This window comes from Neoarius graeffei, chromosome 5 (genome assembly GCF_027579695.1).
Source record: "Neoarius graeffei isolate fNeoGra1 chromosome 5, fNeoGra1.pri, whole genome shotgun sequence".
Taxonomy (NCBI): Eukaryota; Metazoa; Chordata; class Actinopteri; order Siluriformes; family Ariidae; genus Neoarius; species Neoarius graeffei.
In genome coordinates, this window is record NC_083573.1 from 32,565,754 (window position 1) to 32,583,763 (window position 18,010).

At 41.0% G+C, this 18,010-nt stretch overlaps 1 protein-coding gene across 2 annotated transcripts in view; it reads right to left on the reverse strand.

Moving 5' to 3' along the window:
- Positions 1 to 18,010, reverse strand: part of mdc1 (mediator of DNA damage checkpoint 1) — a 70,662-nt gene that overhangs the window by 34,266 nt on the left and 18,386 nt on the right. For both annotated transcript variants that reach the window (XM_060921561.1, XM_060921560.1), the window contains exons 3-5: positions 17,082 to 17,642; positions 16,909 to 16,990; positions 10,198 to 11,186 (exon numbers count right to left, since the gene is read on the reverse strand). In XM_060921561.1, coding sequence (XP_060777544.1) covers positions 10,198 to 11,186; positions 16,909 to 16,990; positions 17,082 to 17,642 — 1,632 coding nt within the window. The remainder of the gene's footprint in view (positions 1 to 10,197; positions 11,187 to 16,908; positions 16,991 to 17,081; positions 17,643 to 18,010) is intronic.

Consider the following 18,010-nt stretch of genomic DNA (forward strand, 5'->3'; position numbering starts at 1 on the left):
GTCACTACCGGTGCCGGAGCAGCTCATGAAGGAGGCAACATGTCGCTGACCATGCCTGACTGTTGGAGCAGTGACTTAAAACTCGTGCGTACTTGACAAGAGCTTATGACGAACGTTACATGACGGAACCACTGGTATCATACATGATCTTTTGAAATTCACTACAGGTACACTTTAACTAAATTGCAATATACGTATTACCAACATATAACAAAGAATCCTGCCAAGTTTGGTGAAGGTGGGCACCCTTCCTGGGACGGATGGACAGACAGATAGATGGATGGAAATTGCCACCACATAATCCCCCTTCGGGCCTTTTCAGCCAGCGGGGGATAAAAACGCCGTGTCATTCTGTATTCGGTTCGTAAATCGACGGGAAATTTGGATTCCTTCACTGTTGGTTGGTCCAAGATTCTTCTCGACTCTGTTCAATTGTAAATCAAGTTTTGTGTTGAGACTAAAGGGAGTCATAATTCCTCTTTTGAATAATTCCTTGCTAAAATATCCTTCAGCAAGCTCAAACTAGGGCGGCACGGTGGTGTAGTGGTTAGCGCTGTCGCCTCACAGCAAGAAGGTCCGGGTTCAAGCCCCGTGGCCGGCGACGGCCTTTCTGTGTGGAGTTTGCATGTTCTCCCCGTGTCCGCGTGGGTTTCCTCTGGGTGCTCCGGTTTCCCCCACAGTCCAAAGACATGCAGGTTAGGTTAACTGGTGACTCTAAATTGACCGTAGGTGTGAATGTGAGTGTGAATGGTTGTCTGTGTCTATGTGTCAGCACTGTGATGACCTGGCGACTTGTCCAGGGTGTACCCTGCCTTTCGCCCATAGTCAGCTGGGATAGGCTCCAGCTTGCCTGCGACCCTGTAGAAGGATAAAGCGGCTACAGATAATGAGATGAGAAGCTCAAACTAAAGAGGTTTATTTGAGCTTGATGATGCACAGGGTAACCAAACCCAAGTCTTTCTTATTAGGAGTCTGGAGTGGAGCCTAAATGTTATATGTAACGGAGAGGCCTAGCTGGATCTGTACAAATATTTGAATTGTGCCAGTTTGGTTGGTATAAACCTGTATTAAGTCCACTTTCATAAGCATGGATGCAAACGGTGCGCCTTTTGGCGGATGCCGCCTTTTTCACGGCTGTCTGGGGGACTTGTGTGAATCGTGCAGATCCAATGAGGTTTTTTTTTGGGGGGGGGGGGGGGGGGGGGCGTTGGAGTGTCTGATTATAATTTCATCAAAGTAAATTCTGCATTAAAATTACTCAATAAGCAAATGCCGTTACAGTCCATGAAACATAGGAAGTATAAGTATGAGAAGAAAACAGTAAATCAGAAAGCTGCGCACGTAAAGCCAATTGGCTGCGCGCCATTATCTGCTGCTGGCTGCACTTCAGTGAAGGATTTCCGCGCAAGGATTTCCATCAGTCCAACGTAAGTTACGTAATTGGCTTTACGTGCGCAGCTTTCTGATTTACTGTTTTCTTCTCATACTTATACTTCCTATGTTTCATGGACTGTAACGGCATTTGCTTATTTAGTAATTTTTTTTATTATTAAACTTTTTATTGGAAAAAATGAGAGCTCATACATGTATACCTCTTCAGGTCTATTGCTTGAAACATATATAAAAAACAAATAGGTTACAAAGATATTCAAAATTCAAAAAAAAAAAAGAAAAAAAAAAAAAAAAAGAAAAAAAAATCATTACAAAAGCACCTACGTTCCCTAACCCAGCACCCCTCTAAATTTCTAAACATCTCAAGTATCCAAAAAAAAAAAATTATACTGTGACAAAGTAACACTAATAACCATGTTATATGGGGAGTAGTATGGACAATAATCCATCAAGGGGTGTTAATAACAGCAATGACAAAAGTTTAAATAACTCAAATAATAACAATTGTGATAATCATTAAAATAAAACAAAGATAGCTTGCTGCATACATGTGTAGCACATATAATAATAATGTAATAACTACACCAGAAACTGAAACCAGAACCAAATGAGTGTAGTCAAGAACTAAGAACCAAGAGGAGGAGGGGGGTATGGGGTTGTCACTTTAAACTTCCTGCCTATCATTTGTTAGATAGTTGATCCAAACTTTCCAATAACTTTCAAACTTTTCTTGTTCCAGCCTCAAAATGAATGTTAGCTTCTCCATCGTGAAAATATCCTTTACCACTTTGATCCAATCTTCAATTGTAGGGGAATCTTTTACCAACCATTTCCTTGTGATTGCTTTTGTACTTGCTAATAATAAAATATTATACTTATACTATACTTATATTATATAAAATATTATAATATCTGTTTTCAGGTCCCTTCACAGAGTCCGGTCTTAGCCCTAAGTATAAGGTCTCAAACCCTGATGGAATCACTATTTTCATGATTTCCTCCATGTTCGATTTAATTTCTTCCCAGTATTTTGTAATGACCGGACAATCCCAAAACACGTGATAATGCGTTGCCTTGCTCTCGCCACAGGATCTCCAGCAGGCTGTATTTCTTCCCAGAGAAGTCCTTTGTGCTGGAACTCTAAAAAACCTGACAACATTTTTCCACCCAAATTCTCTCCAGGACAGAGAGAATGTACTCTTCCACTTCTGTAACATAATTTTTCCCCATGTTTCCATCTGCATCGTAATGTTGCTCTCCTTCTCCCATTTCTCCTTTATATATGCAGTGTCTCCTCCTTCTAGTTCTTGCAACACCTTATATATCTTTGATATGTTACCGCGTCCAGGGTCCGATCTGTAGCTGAGTAGAAATATCTTCAGTAATCCCAAGTTAGTTTGTCGTACTTCTTCCTTTTTCGTTATATTATCTACATAATGTCTAACTTGCAAAAATCTATAAAAATCTTGATTTATTAAACTAAATCGATTTTTAAGATCCTGGAACTGTCGCAGTTTGCCCCCCTCAAAAAGGTCACTGTATTTTGCTAGCCCTTTGTCAGCCCACTGTTTAAATCTAGCATCCATCCTGTTTGGTACAAAATCTATGTCATATCCTATCCATTTTATGATCCACTAAGGTTCTTTAGCCTTATTTTCATTGATTACCCTGTGCCAAATCCTCATTGACATTTTAATCCATGGGTTTACCTCTTTTAAACAATTAATCAGTCCACTATCCCCTATAATTGCTTGTATTGGGATGTCGCTAGATATCTGACATTCTATGTCTTTCCACTTTGCTTTATAGGAAGGGTTGCAAATGTTAACCAAAATTTTTATCTGAACCGCTTGATGATAATTTTTAATATTCGGGAGAGCAAGGCCTCCTTTGTCCGTTGCTAGTTGGAGAGTTTTATAGCGAATTCTTGGCTTCTTCCCCTGCCAAATGAATCGTGATATTAATTTGTCTAATTCTTGAAATTTCCCCTTTGGGAGCTCGACTGGTATGTTTTGGAACAGATACAGTAATCTGGGCAACAGGTTCATTTTTATCGCTTCCACTCTTTGTCCTAATCCTAAGAAGGGGATTAGATTCCACCTGGTCAGGTCAGATTTAATTTTGGAAAATAGTATGTCATAGTTCTCTGATATGATCATGTTCAGGTGTTTTGGGATATTCACACCTAGATATTTAATTGATTTGGATTCCCAATTGACTTTAAATTCCTCTCTGATGGTATGGCTAGGTGAATACCTGAATGTCAAAATTTGTGATTTGTGAGTATTAAGTTTATAACCTGATAGTAAGCCATATTCCTTCAGGGTTGTGAGTAATTCTGGAAAAGAGGAGGATGGCTGCCCCAAGTATATCAAAATATCATCAGCGAACAGGGCAATTTTGTGTTCTTCATGCGACACCATGATTCCCTTAATCTTCTCATTCTGCCTTATCCATTGACTCAAGGGCTCTATAAAGATGGCAAATAAGAGCGGAGATATAGGGCAGCCCTGTCGACATCCCCTTTCTAATTCAAAACTATTTGATAATCCTCCATTAATTCGAATTTTAGCTGTTGGTTTATAGTATAGGGCTTGTATTACTTTAACAAAATCATTGTGAAACTGGAATCTCTCTAGTGTCTTATATAGGAATGACCAGTCGACAGAGTCAAAAGCCTTCTCTGCGTCTAGCCCCAGCAGAACAGCCTCTAATTTGTCTTGGTTTATATGGTTGATAACATGCAATGTCCTCCTGACATTGTCCTGGGTTTGCCTCTGCTTAATGAACCCCGTTTGATCTAATTGAATAATATCTGGAAGTATGATTTCCAAGCGTTTTGCTAAAATTGATGTGAATAGTTTATAATCCTGGTTTAGCAAGCTAATTGGTCGATAACTAGAACAATCTGTCTTATCTTTACCATCTTTCGGTATTACAGTAATAATTGCCTCCCTCCAAGATGGAGGCATCTCTCCATTTTTAATGACCCAATTGAATGTCCTCAGTAGTAAAGGTGATAATGAGTCACAGAAAGTCTTATACCACTCCGCTGTAAACCCATCGGAGCCTGGGGACTTATTAGGTTTTAGTCTAGAGATTGCCTTTTGGAGTTCTTCGATAGTCACATTGGCCAATAGGACTTTGTTCTGGTCTTCTGTAATTGTGGGGAGATTGAGTGACGCAAGCAGAGATTCAGGTGTCTTATTCCCCTTACTGACCATCCGGGTGTATAAATTTTTATAATATTTTTCAAAGCAACTATGAATGTCCTGAAAGTCAAGTTTTATTTGTTTGGTGGTTGGGTCTTTGATTTTATATACTACCCTCTCTGCTTGTTGTTTTTTAAATTTATAAGCCAGAATTTTGGCTGACTTATTACCTACTTCATAATAACTCTGTTTCAAAAAGGTTAGTTTCTTCTGAATTTCTACCTCGTAAATTTCTTTGATTTGATTTTTAATTTCCTTAATTTTCTGCGTAATATCCATTTGGACATCTTTTTTGTGTTTTTTCTCCAAATTTTCTAACTCTTTTTCTAGTTTATTCAGTTTCTCCTGTCTAAGCCTCTTTTGTAGGGCCAGTTTCACAATGATTTTCCCTCTCAAGACAGCTTTACCTGCATCCCATACCATAAGTGGGGACACTTCCCCATTATCATTTTCTGACAGGTACAACCGAATTTCCTCCTGAAGTTCTTTCTTCATTTTCCCTTTAAGTACATTTAAATTAAGTCTCCAGGAAAAACAGTTTTTGTTATTTTTAAAGTTTAAATCTAGATAAACCGGGCTGTGGTCCGAGAGGTCCATTATTCCAATTTTACAAGACTTTACAACACCAATGTCTTTGCTGTACATGAAGAAATAATCAATCCTTGAGTACGTTTTATGTGGTGGGGAATAAAAGGTGTAGTCTCTAGTTGTAGGATTAAACTCCCTCCATACGTCACAAATGCCCATTTCACTCATCATCTTTCTCACCTTTTTGCTTACTGTGTTAGTCTGAGTGGATCTTGACACATCCCACTTTGGATTCAATCTCAAGTTAAAGTCACCACCACAGATCACCATTCCCTGGGCTTTTGTAATCATGAGATCAAATACTTGTCTATAGAACTCCCATGTTGCACCTGGGGGTACATAAACATTTAAGAGAGTGACTTCTGACCCTTCTAATTTTCCTACAAGCATGCTATACCTTCCCTCTTTGTCCGTGGTTTCTGATATCTTTTCAAAAATTACTCTTTTCGCTATCAGTGTTGCCACTCCCCTTCTATGTCCTGTTTTATAGGACGATGAATAAACTTGATTAAAGCCCTGCCTTTTAAGTTTAGCATGCTCGGATTCAGTTAAATGTGTCTCTTGCAGGAATATTACATCTACCTTGTCTTTTTTCATTTTGCCCAGAATTTTACTTCTTTTAACTGGATTAAGTACACCCTTCACATTATAAGAGGCCAACCTAAGTGGAACTTTTGGACTTTCCATTATAAATTATGTGTCTCTTAATCTTACTACCCCCCCTCCACTCAAACACTATAAGAACACGAACAGAAAAAAGAACGTGACTTGAACAGTCCCAAGAAAACATGAACTTAAGACATTTAACCAGTGACTCAAGTTGAACTTCCTGATTTGAGGTCTCGTTTGTGACCCTGAAGGAGCCGGGATGTTTTGCCGGCTCGGAGGGAAAGTCTCCAATCATCTCCAGTTGTGGAGGGCCCTCCTTTAAGTTTTCAAAATGTTCCATGTTTTAGCTTAGTCGGAGCTTCCCCGATCACACATGTTGTATTATTAATGTCATTAAACTGTCCCAAACACGTCTTAAAGTAGCGGTTAATTAATTGTTCGTTTCACTGCCACTACTACTATGTATCCTTACCGTGGGGAAACCGCTCTAAGGCGCAACAAGATCAGCGGTGAGACCGCCTGAAAACGTCCAGTCTCTTTTTAAAACCATCCTGCGTCGTCTCAGGTTGCTGCTCCGCTCTCCCCGGAGACCGGACTTTGCGCCACATCAGGTCCTTCACTCTATCAGCCCAGCTCACCGGTGGTTTAAATATCGTCACTGGCAAACCTCTCTTCACCATGTCCGTCGTAGCTTCCTCAGCAGAGTTGTACAGGCACGTCTCACCCTCGTAGAACACCCTTAATCTGGCTGGGAAAGGCGTCTGGAACCATGTGTTGTTTTCCCGCAGCACCTTCTTCGCTTCTGCGTATTCCCGGGGCTTCTTGAGGGTCTCCGGTGCATAGTCGTGGTCCACAAAAACTCTTCTTTCCTTATACAGAAAACCTTTTTTCTGCCATACCAACTTCAGAATTTCTTCTTTAGTTTTGCTGCTGGAGAATTTAGCGACTATAGATCTCGGGGGAGATTGAGCCGGGGGCTTCGGTCCCAGTGCGCGATGCGCACGTTCAATCTTCAGGTCATGGGTGGGGGGCAGCTCCAGCTTCTCCCTCAGCAGATTTTCCACGAATGTTATCATCGATGTGGAGTTGCTCTCGGACCCCTCCTCTATGCCGTGGATTCTTATATTCTCCCGTCTTGCTCTCCCCTCCTGGTCCGTTAGCCTGTCCTCCAGCTTAGCCTGTAGCTTTAGCAGCTCCATCGTAGCTTCTTCCAGCCCCTGCACTCTTTCCTCTGTCTCTGAAATTCGCATTTCGGCTTCTTCGACTCTGTTGTTAGTTGCCTTAATGTCTTCTCGTATCTCTCGAAGAGTATCTACATTTTCACGCCGAAATTCTCTCAGCTCTTGCAATATCATCTGCAGGCTAGCCGTGTCTGCATCCACCTGTTGCTCCGCCATGTCAGGAAGGCCGGGTGTGTCGTCCTCGACTGACTCGTCCTCGGTTGTTTGAGCTCTTTCCCTCGTCTGTGATACGCTTTTTTGTTTTGGTTTGGGCATATTATAAACGCCTTTTTAACTTGTCCTGTTAATAAGAAACAATCCCTCAAAAAAATAACGGCGTTTTCTTGATGATCGGGGAGCTCCGATAGTGTGCTGTCTACCTCATGGCTGCCAGACCGGAAGTCTTATTTAGTAATTTTAATACAGAATTTACTTTAATGAAATTATAATCAGACACTCCAACGCCCCCCCCCCCTCAAAAAAAAAAAACTCATCAGATCTGCGCGATTCACACAAGTCCCCCAGACAGCCGTGAAAAAGGCGGCATCCGCCAAAAGGTGTGCCGTTTGCATCCATGATAAGACGGTAACTAAGAAAAAATACAGGACTAAGTGAAGAAAAAATAAAGAAAAAGTGAAGAATATTTCTTCGACTTGATTTTTATGCCTCCGCCACCGTAAGGTGCAGGACGCATTATGTTTTCGGGTTGTCCGTCTGTCCGTCCTGCAACCCTGTGAACGCGATATCTCAAAGGCTAATGAAAGGAATTTCACCAAACTTTCACCATTTGTGCGCTTTGGGACAAACATGAACTGATTAGATTTTGAGATCAAAAGGTCTAAGGTCAAAGTCACTGCGAGGTCAATTGTCTGTCCGAAAACCTTGTGAACACAATATCTCCAAGGCCAATACAAGTAATTTCACCAGGTCAAGATTACTGAGATCAAATGTCCATCCCCAAATCACAACTTAATAAGGCGTGTAGTCTACCGGGCGGAGGCATCCCCATCGACGCTGCTGGCGTCAAGTTCTATCTAGTTTAAGGAAAAAAGTGGAGGATATTTTTCAGAACCAAGCAGGAACGCTGTTCATGAATAAATAAAAATTTGTAATTGGTGGCAAACTGCTGTGGTATAAGAGGAATAAAACAAAACAATACAGGACGTGCTGTTATGGTATCTGCTTGGCATCGGGCTATATCGCACCACCCTGTCCTGGATTATATACAGTGGATATAAAAAGTGTACACACCCCGTTAAAAATGATTCAAAAAGACTGAATGCTGTAATTAAATCAAAAGGTGCTTCAACAAAGTATTAGTTTAAGGGTGTGCACACTTATGCAACCAGCTTATTGTACGGTTTTATTTTTTATGTTTTTCTCCCTAACAGATTTTTGTTTTTCAATTGAATTGTACAGGTTATACAGTGGTACTTGAAAGTTTGTGAACCCTTTAGAATTTTCCATATTTCTGCATAAATATGACCGAAAACATCATCAGATTTTCACACAAGTCCTAAAAGTAGATAAAGAGAACCCAGTTAAACAAATGAGACAAAAATATTATACTTGGTCATTTATTTATTGAGGAAAATGGTCCAATATTACATATCTGTGAGTGGCAAAAGTATGTGAACCTCTCGGATTAGCAGTTAATTTGAAGGTGAAATTAGAGTCCGGTGTTTTCAATCAATGGGATGACAATCAGGTGTGAGTGGGCACCCTGTTTTATTTAAAGAACAGGGATCTATCAAAGTCTGATCTTCACAAAACATGTTTGTGGAAGTGTATCATGGCAGGAACAAAGGAGATTTCTGAGGACCTCAGAAAAAGCGTTGTTGATGCTCATCAGGCTGGAAAAGGTTACAAAACCATCTCTAAAAAGTTTGGACTCCATCAATCCACAGTCAGACAGGTTGTGTACAAATGGAGGAAATTCAAGACTATTGTTACCCTCCCCAGGAGTGGTCAACCAACAAAGATCACTCCAAGAGCAAGGCGTGTAATAGTCAGTGAGGTCACAAAGGACCCCAGGGTAACTTCTAAGCAACTGAAGGCCTCTCTCACATTGGCTAATGTTAATGTTCATGAGTCCACCATCAGGAGAACACTGAACAACAATGGTGTGCAGGGTAGGGTTGCAAGGAGAAAGCCACTGCTCTCCAAAAAGAACGTTGCTGCTCATCTGCAGTTTGCTAAAGATCACGTGGACAAGCCAGAAGGCTATTGGAAAAATGTTTTGTGGACGGATGAGACCAAAATAGAACTTTTTGGTTTAAATGAGAAGTGTTATGTTTGGAGAAAGGAAAACACTGCATTCCAGCATAAGAACCTTATCCCATCTGTGAAACACGGTGGTGGTAATATCATGGTTTGGGCCTGTTTTGCTGCATCTGGGCCAGGACGGCTTGCCGTTATTGATGGAACAATGAATTCTAAATTATACCAGCGAATTCTAAAGGAAAATGTCAGGACATCTGTCCATGAACTGAATCTCAAGAGAAGGTGGGTCATGCAGCAAGACAACGACCCTAAGCACACAAGTCGTTCTACCAAAAATGGTTAAAGAAGAATAAAGTTAATGTTTTGGAATGGCCAAGTCGAAGTCCTGACCTTAATCCAATCGAAATGTTGTGGAAGGACCTGAAGTGAGCAGTTCATGTGAGGAAGTCCACCGACATCCCAGAGTTGAAGCTGTTCTGTACGGAGGAACGGGCTAAAATTCCTCCAAGCCGGTGTGCAGGACTGATCAACAGTTACCGGAAACGTTTAGTTGCAGTTATTGCTGCACAAGGGGGTCACACCAGATACTGAAAGCAAAGGTTCACATACTTTTGCCACTCACAGATATGTAATATTGGATCATTTTCCTCAATGAATAAATGACCAAGTATAATACTTTTGTCTCATTTATTTAACTGGGTTCTCTTTATCTACTTTTAGGACTTGTGTGAAAATCTGATGATGTTTTCGGTCATATTTATGCAGAAATATAGAAAATTCTAAAGGGTTCACAAACTTTCAAGCACCACTGTAGGTCACATTAAAGTTGGGAAAAGTTTTGAAATTATTTATCGTGGTCTCATTTTTTTTACATCAGAAAAACCGATCATTTTAATGGGGTGTGTACACTTTTTATATCCACTGTGTGTGTGTATATATACTTTATATTATACCTGCTCCTCTTGGTGTAGACGAGTGGACAATCTTTATTGCTGCTTCTGCACACTTCTGCTCTTTCTCCTCCACCTTGTCTTCATCCTCTTCCACATCTGTGTCACTGTCCAGCTGGATCTCATCCCGCGCTGTTTCAGCAGGAGGCTGGATCTCAACAGGACTGTCGTGTTGTGCGTCTGCCCCGTGTCCATCGGCAGTCTGAATCTCTGAATGTGTCTGAGAGTTTCCTGTTCCCTTGGCCACTGTGGAAGTGATATCAGTGACCTCATCGTCCAAATCTGTATCACTGTCTGACACTGTGGTGTCTGGCTCTCTGACGCTGTCCACCGATTTGGCCTTTTTCACCAGATCTTTGCTGTCCATCTCACTGCCTGAAGGTGGCTCGATAGATTTTGTCGTCTCCTCATCTTCCTTTACATCGGTATTGCTGTTGACGTTGAACTCAGCTACATGACTGGGTGGAGATCTAGAGTCATGGATTTGAGGAACATCCTCATCCTCTACATCGGTATCACTCTCCAAGTGGAACTGGGCAGAACTCGCTGGTTCTTTCTTCTCCTCTTGAGCAGCTTCAGGTCCAGAAATTACAGTAGGGTCCATTTTAACAGGCTCATTCTCCTCTACAACTGTACTGCTGTCCATAGTCAGAGCAGCTGGATTTACCAAATCCTGTTTTGGAGGTGGAGCTGAAGCTTCTGGATCACTCTTTGCCTTCTCCGTCTCTTCCTCCTCGACATCGGTGTCGCTGTCCATATGCAGATCAGCAGGATTTACAGCGGCCACTTCTGCTGTGACAGCAGCCTCAGATCCCGGTGTAGCCTTCATCTTTTCCATCTCAACGTCCTCATCCTCAACGTCTGTATCGCTGTCTATGTTGAAGCTCAGTGGTTCAGGTTTAGAGGAGTCTGAGGAAACTTCAGGGTCATTCCCTGTCTTTAGAAAACGACCCTTCAGTGCTGGGGATGGAGTAATGGAGCTCTCATCCTCACTGTGGAAAAGATGAAGAAGAGGAGAAAATCTGCAATAATAATTAAAAGTAATTATACGGCTTATAGCTAATAGCTATAAGCTGTGTACGACGAGATTGAGTGAATAACTGTTTTATTCTATCCACATTCACTGGATTTTGAGAAACGGAGCATTTTTATTTTTTGCAAATCGTCTGACAAAATCATTTCCACTTAGGCAGACTTCGTAAAAACTTATCGATGGCTGCACGAATTGACTTTCATGTTGTTGTTTTTTTGTAGAAAGTGCCGTCTTGCTGGTGTGCTGAGGTATAGAATAGCTTTAGACATTTATTTAATTCTTCCTTGGACATTTCATTTCTGTAATTTTCAAACTTCTTTGAGCTTTTGAACCAGTCTAAAAAAAAAAAAAATAATAAATTCAACAAATTTTAATGCTTAACCTTTTGGAGTCGAGAACTTTTCCAGCGAAGCTCGACAGGTTTGAATGAGTAGGTCATGTATTTAGATAAATATCTTTGCGAGTTTATAATCATACAAGCATGATAAACATACTGACAGAAACGTTATACTTTACTATACTTTCCTATGTGCCCACTGCCAAATAATATTATATTTTTTAAAATGACCTAAATTAGATGAAACATAAAGCTTGTCATGGGCAGCACGGTGGTGTAGTGGTTAGCGCTGTCGCCTCACAGCAAGAAGATCCGGGTTCGAGCCCCGTGGCCGGCGAGGGCCTTTCTGTGTGGAGTTTGCATGTTCTCCCCGTGTCCGCGTGGGTTTCCTCCGGGTGCTCCGGTTTCCCCCACAGTCCAAAGACATGCAGGTTAGGTTAACTGGTGACTCTAAATTGAGCGTAGGTGTGAATGTGAGTGTGAATGGTTGTCTGTGTCTATGTGTCAGCCCTGTGATGACCTGGCGACTTGTCCAGGGTGTACCCCGCCTTTCGCCCGTAGTCAGCTGGGATAGGTTCCAGCTCGCCTGCGACCCTGTAGAACAGGATAAAGCGGCTAGAGATAATGAGATGAGATGAGATAAAGCTTGTCACCTTACTCAGTCACACCAGAGTTGGAGCGCTGAGCGAACAATTACACATTCGTAAAAGACTAATTCCCATGGTAACATCATGATAATCGCTTTCACTCTTTCGGTTTCGACTGGTTTCTCTTTTGCGGTGGGAACGCCCACCATAAACAGGATAAAATATAATCAGCCATAGTTTAGGCTATTTCGAGGTAAAACTTGTTGCGAGATGGCACACGGATTTTATGCGCTTCGGATGATTCAGGACGGTGATTCAATTTCAGGACAGTGATTCAATTCATGACTTAGGACAGCGATTCAATTCAATCCTGAGAACTGCGACACAGTGCCTTTTTTAACTCTGACTTGATCCAGCCAAAGATCAACTCGAGTAAGTGTAAATATTTCTTCTATTTCTGGTGAGCATATCGGTTGATATGCGTGCGCTGTAGTGTATACCCAAGAAAAATGACTGAGCAATTTTTCCAGAATTAAAAGTATTTTCCTCAAAAATAGTTAATTTTGCTTTATTTTGAGTTTAGAGAATAAAATTTGGAGTTGGAGTGGGAGCAAAATTACAGAGCAATTGTGTAACAGAGTTGGTTGTGGCGCTGAACTGAGTAAAATAGTACAAGCATTAATTTCAAGACACACTGAATAGAGTCAGATACCAAAGTAAAGTCAAATACCAGATAAACGAAGCTGTTGTAAAAAGCAGTTTTAGAACTGTGTTGGAATGTGTGAAAAAACACAACCTTACCCATTGGGACTTGACCTGATGGGATTAAAGGAGAACTGAAGGCAAATTTTTTTTATTATCAAAATTCTATTTCTCATTTTATTAAATATAGGAACACATTTTTGATCGCTATTTTGTCGCTGCTATAGCAAGTTATGAGTGTTTGAAATATGCTCTGTAATATATCAGTCCATATATCAAAGCGACGGCTGTAAACGAGATTCGTTGAAACCTGTGCGAGACATCATAGGACGGAAGTAAAACGTACAGCGGAAATCAAAGTGACCAACATCTGCTAACGTTGTCAAAAGACGCGCGCACCCTCTTTCGAATGCTGACGTAATCAAGACGGAAGTTTTGTTTGTTTTGATAGCAATCAGGAAAGTTTGAAAAAAGTAGGCACTGACACCGAGTAGGCAATATTTCGTTTGGAAAACAGTTTTCAAAATGGCGACACTGACACCTGGCTGACACTTGACGTTTCGAAGTCTCGCACAAGTCTCGTGAAGATCACGCGGATAAGCTACGCCTGCCGTGGACCAAACGAACTAAATTCAACATGGCTAAAAACCGAATAGGCCGATAAGTATAATATTTAATTGCAATTAGTTGCCAATACAAGTCACGATATAAGGTTACTAAAACCAAAACGTCATTGAATAACACGTTAATTAAGAAATAAAGCAAGTTTAAAAAATGACTTCAGTTCTCCTTTAAGAGTTGGCAATGGGAGGGGTTTTCACTCTTCTCACTGAATGGAATGGAATTTTTTACCCTTCTCATTGAATATCCCTCCCACTGACAACCCTTTATCCCAAAACAATAGGACATAATTTTTTTTTTATGGCCAGTTAATTGTCCAAATCAATGGAGCAGATTTAAGTTTTTGTGCTTGATACAGTCTAAGACCGAACAGAATCACCTCAAGTGACCAAAACGGTTCGACACAGTGCGTAACGTCATGGGTTTTTTTCACACACATTCCAACACCGTTCTGAAACTGCTTTTTACAACATCTTCATTTATCTGTTTTTTTTTTAAGTAAATCATGACATACAGACTACATAGATATTATTGCAGCTGAACTTGTGCTGAATACAAAAAGTCATATGACTTTGAAAATACTGCTTAGATTTGTTGAAATTGACAACAAAATCAGAGCATACTAGGGATGTCCCGATCAGGTTTTTTTGCCCTCCGATCCGATACCGATCATTTGATTTTGAGTATCTGCCGATACCGAGTCCCGATCCGATACTTCTTATAATCCATAAAAAATAAAGACGAGGAAAGAAACGGATCCAGGATGTTCCTCATTTTTTATTTAACACCTTATTTTAACATCCAACAACTCCGTTAGCAAACAGAGCACTTACGTGAGGCAGTTTGAACAATAAATAACAAATTTAAAAAATAACCTTAAAATACCTGGCAGGAATGTAAACAAATAAAAAAAAATAAAGTGCCACAGTGCCGGTAATTTGCTTTTAAGAACGCATCTCACAGTGGTGTACAGTAATTTCAATTAAGGAAATGAACGTTTTTCTTGATGAAAACAAGCATTTCTACCCTTTCAGGTTTGAGCCCGTTTCTTTTGTCATCCAACGAAAAAAAAAATGATCTCATGCTTTGCTTTCCGCTTCGAACTGCTTCCGTGTTCAACTTTGCCGGCAACAGGCAGCCAATAACCAATAGCGTCTCCGCTACAAAGTGATGTCATGCCGCACGCGTTGATGTTGCTGTGTTGAGACAAGAGGTCTGGTCTCACTCTGTGCCAACGCATAGCTATTGATGTGTTAAAAATGAGAATATATATATATATATATATATATATATATATATATATATATATATATATATATATATATCCGATCCCTGATCGGGAGGCAATGCCCGATTCCGATCGAGTCTGAAACCATGTGATCGGGCCCGATTTCCGATCACGTGATCGGATCGGGACATCCCTAGAGCATACCAAAATCATTAGAGTGCCAGAAAATACCCTCAGACCCCAGAGGGTTAAACATGAAGAATGTAAACAAACCGGCTAAATGACAGTAGCAATTTGTGAAAAATGCTACAATAATAATTCTTGAAAAATAAAAAAAATGATATGTTCTCACCATGAAATACTTTCATTCCATATTTTGTTGCTTTTTGGTGTGTATTTTTTGGGGTTTTATTTTCGAGTAGAGTTTTTATTTCGTCCTTGGTTGGGTCAGCAAGATGCTCCACCATTTTGTTTTTCTCTACTCACAGTATATGAGCTGATATCCTAGTAGTACAGTAGCCAATCAAAGTGCACGATTGCTCATATCCAGTGAATGTGGATAGAATAAAAATTATTATACATACAGGACACTTTTTCGATGAAATAAAAACGTGTTCTATTCCCTTCTAGTGGGTTTCATTCATTTAGTTTGATAGCATGCAAGATTGTTAGCATATCGCTTATCCTACGTGTATTACGTCACTCTACCCAATGGAGAACGAGCGCTGAATATGGTTTACGATATTGCATGGTTGTCAAGACAACACGACATCACATGTCGGAGACGTAAAACTTCCGCGCTAGCAAGCGACTGTGACAATTTGTAAACAAACATGGCCGCCAGGTTTGCTTTGTTACACAGGGATGAGAATGAGAAATTGTATTTTCAGCTGAAAATTTAATCGGGGGTCTGGGGGCCATCGGCCCCCAGCCAGGTCCAGGGTGGAGCCTGGTCAGGGGTCCAGGGGGCCGAAGGCCCCCGGAAGCTAATGAGTTTTATACATTTTAGACCACTAGAAATGGTCTCAGATTGCTCAGTTGAATAATATTTTCAGTCCAAAGAAGCTTGAGTTTTGGACACTAATAAACAAAAATAGTCTCAATAATGCTCAGCTAAAAAGAATTTTTAACTTCATGCTAGAATGAAAGGAATGATGAATATAAATTAAACACAAAGACAGAATATTTGACATAATCCTGTAAATGTTTCAGTTACTTTATTAAAGAATGCAGTTACCTCTTTTGCAGTGAACTTGTCTCAACAGAAACACAATTTCCCTGTTGAACAGTTCTCTCAGCTCCCTTTCTTCCCTTTTGAAGCATGTTCAATCAAAGCAATGCACCCGCGAGAGCCATAATTAATAATGTCATTGCAGTAGATACATTGGGCTTTGCCGGGAGCGTCACATTTTCCAATGAAATCGGACAATTTCTCAACTACGTCTTCAGTGGTTTTGCCGATTTTTATCTTCAAAGTTACAGTTCTCTCTAACCAGTCCCAATGGAATTTATTCTTCACGTCTTTATCTATCACCTGAATAAGCGATTCGTTTTCTTTTGTGATAATTTTCACCATTTTGAAGCTCTTATTCGCTGCTACATCCTCAATCTCTGGCCTCGTGGAGCGCCATGTTGAATGAGTAAGAAAGCGAAATGCGAAGAACCAATCAGAACGAAGCTTACATGTGACATTTTGGCCTTTCCTATCTATGCTCGTTTGCCATTGGTCAAATTGCGATATTTCTCTCTCAACGGCCAATCAAATACAGTGTACGTTCTGAACTGCCGATGTAAACAGAGCCTTGTTCCCGATGGTTGACCGGGTCAACACATACCTAACCCCCCCTAAATATTTTCTCCTCGGATTTAGACGATTCGCAAAAATGATCCCTGGGTTGATAAAATCCGCGGAATTCCGCGGAAAATTCCCATCCCTGGTTAAATACGAAAGATTTTGAGAGAATTTTGAAAGAGAAAGACGCGTCGAACACCCGAAAGGAATGTGTATGTATAATAATAGGCGCTTTTTTCGTGGTATACAAGATATATTCCATTCAGCTAGCATGATACTGAATGAGTCGAAGACAAGCCTCTACAGCACGATTCCGTGTACATACAGTATGTTGTCACTCTAACAATGTACATAAGCATGTAAACACACTCTGAGAAAATGTATCCAGCATACAGTGTCTGATCTGCTGTTTACCTCTCTGGAATGACTTTGTTTGCTGGGGTCAGGAACGTTGAACACGTCGGGCTGGAAAGGTCAGAAGAAGCCGGCTCTGAGGCTAAAATGAAAAGGAGAGGACAAGACACAAATGCTCTGAATGCACGTGTGATTACAGTACAGGATGCATGTTTACTTCTCTCTTCACCTACCCACAATCCGCCTCCTCTCTCTTCTTCCATGCGTCTCTCCATCAGAATCTGAATCAGACTCGGGCACCAGGGTCCTCTCTGGCTTTTTGTCAGTTGTTTGTTGCGACTGAAGACTTTTCACTTCATCAGTCCACACTGGTACAGGAGGCAGCGCACTCTTTTCCACTACTTTCCCCGTCCTTCCTTCCGAACCTCTGCTGCTTGTGGATGTCGGACCCTTCGCGTTCTCTTTCCCACCATCAGCTGTGGATGTGAGTGTGTTCCTCTCGGTGTTCTTCAGGCTGACATATTGGCAGGGCACATCAGCGAGCACCACGCTGTCTCCCTCAGTCAGCGCGTAGCGTACGTGTGGGGTCAGTTTAAGCAAACCCTTCCTGGTGCCATTTAAACTGCCCAGGTCCCACAGCAGGGCGTCTATGGTTTCACCATGACGATCATTAGGACCAAACACGGAGATGGAGATGATGGCATGCCGGCCGGATATGGAACGGGCTTGGAGCGGCACGGAGCTAGAGGTAGGGTCTCTCCCCAAAACGTTCTCTCCCTGGTAGAGAGGCACCTCTGAGGATACATGTTGGACAGAGAAACTTAAAATATGCCGAATACACCCTCAAATCAGAAAATGTTGGGACAGTATGGGAAATACAAATTTAAAAAAAAAGAAAGTAATGATTTCTAAATTTAACTTTGATTTGTATTGCAGTAAGTATGAACCCAAGATATTTCATGTTTTGTCTGGTCGCCTTCATTTCATTCCTGCGTTTCAGGCCTCTAACACATTCCATAAAAATTGGGAAGGGGCAATTTAGGGCTAGTAATGAGGTAAAACAATTACATAATGATGTGATTTGGAACAGGTGATGTCAACAGGTGACTATAATCATGATTTGGTTGAAAGTCAGTATCCAGGAACGGTTTAGTCTTTGAGG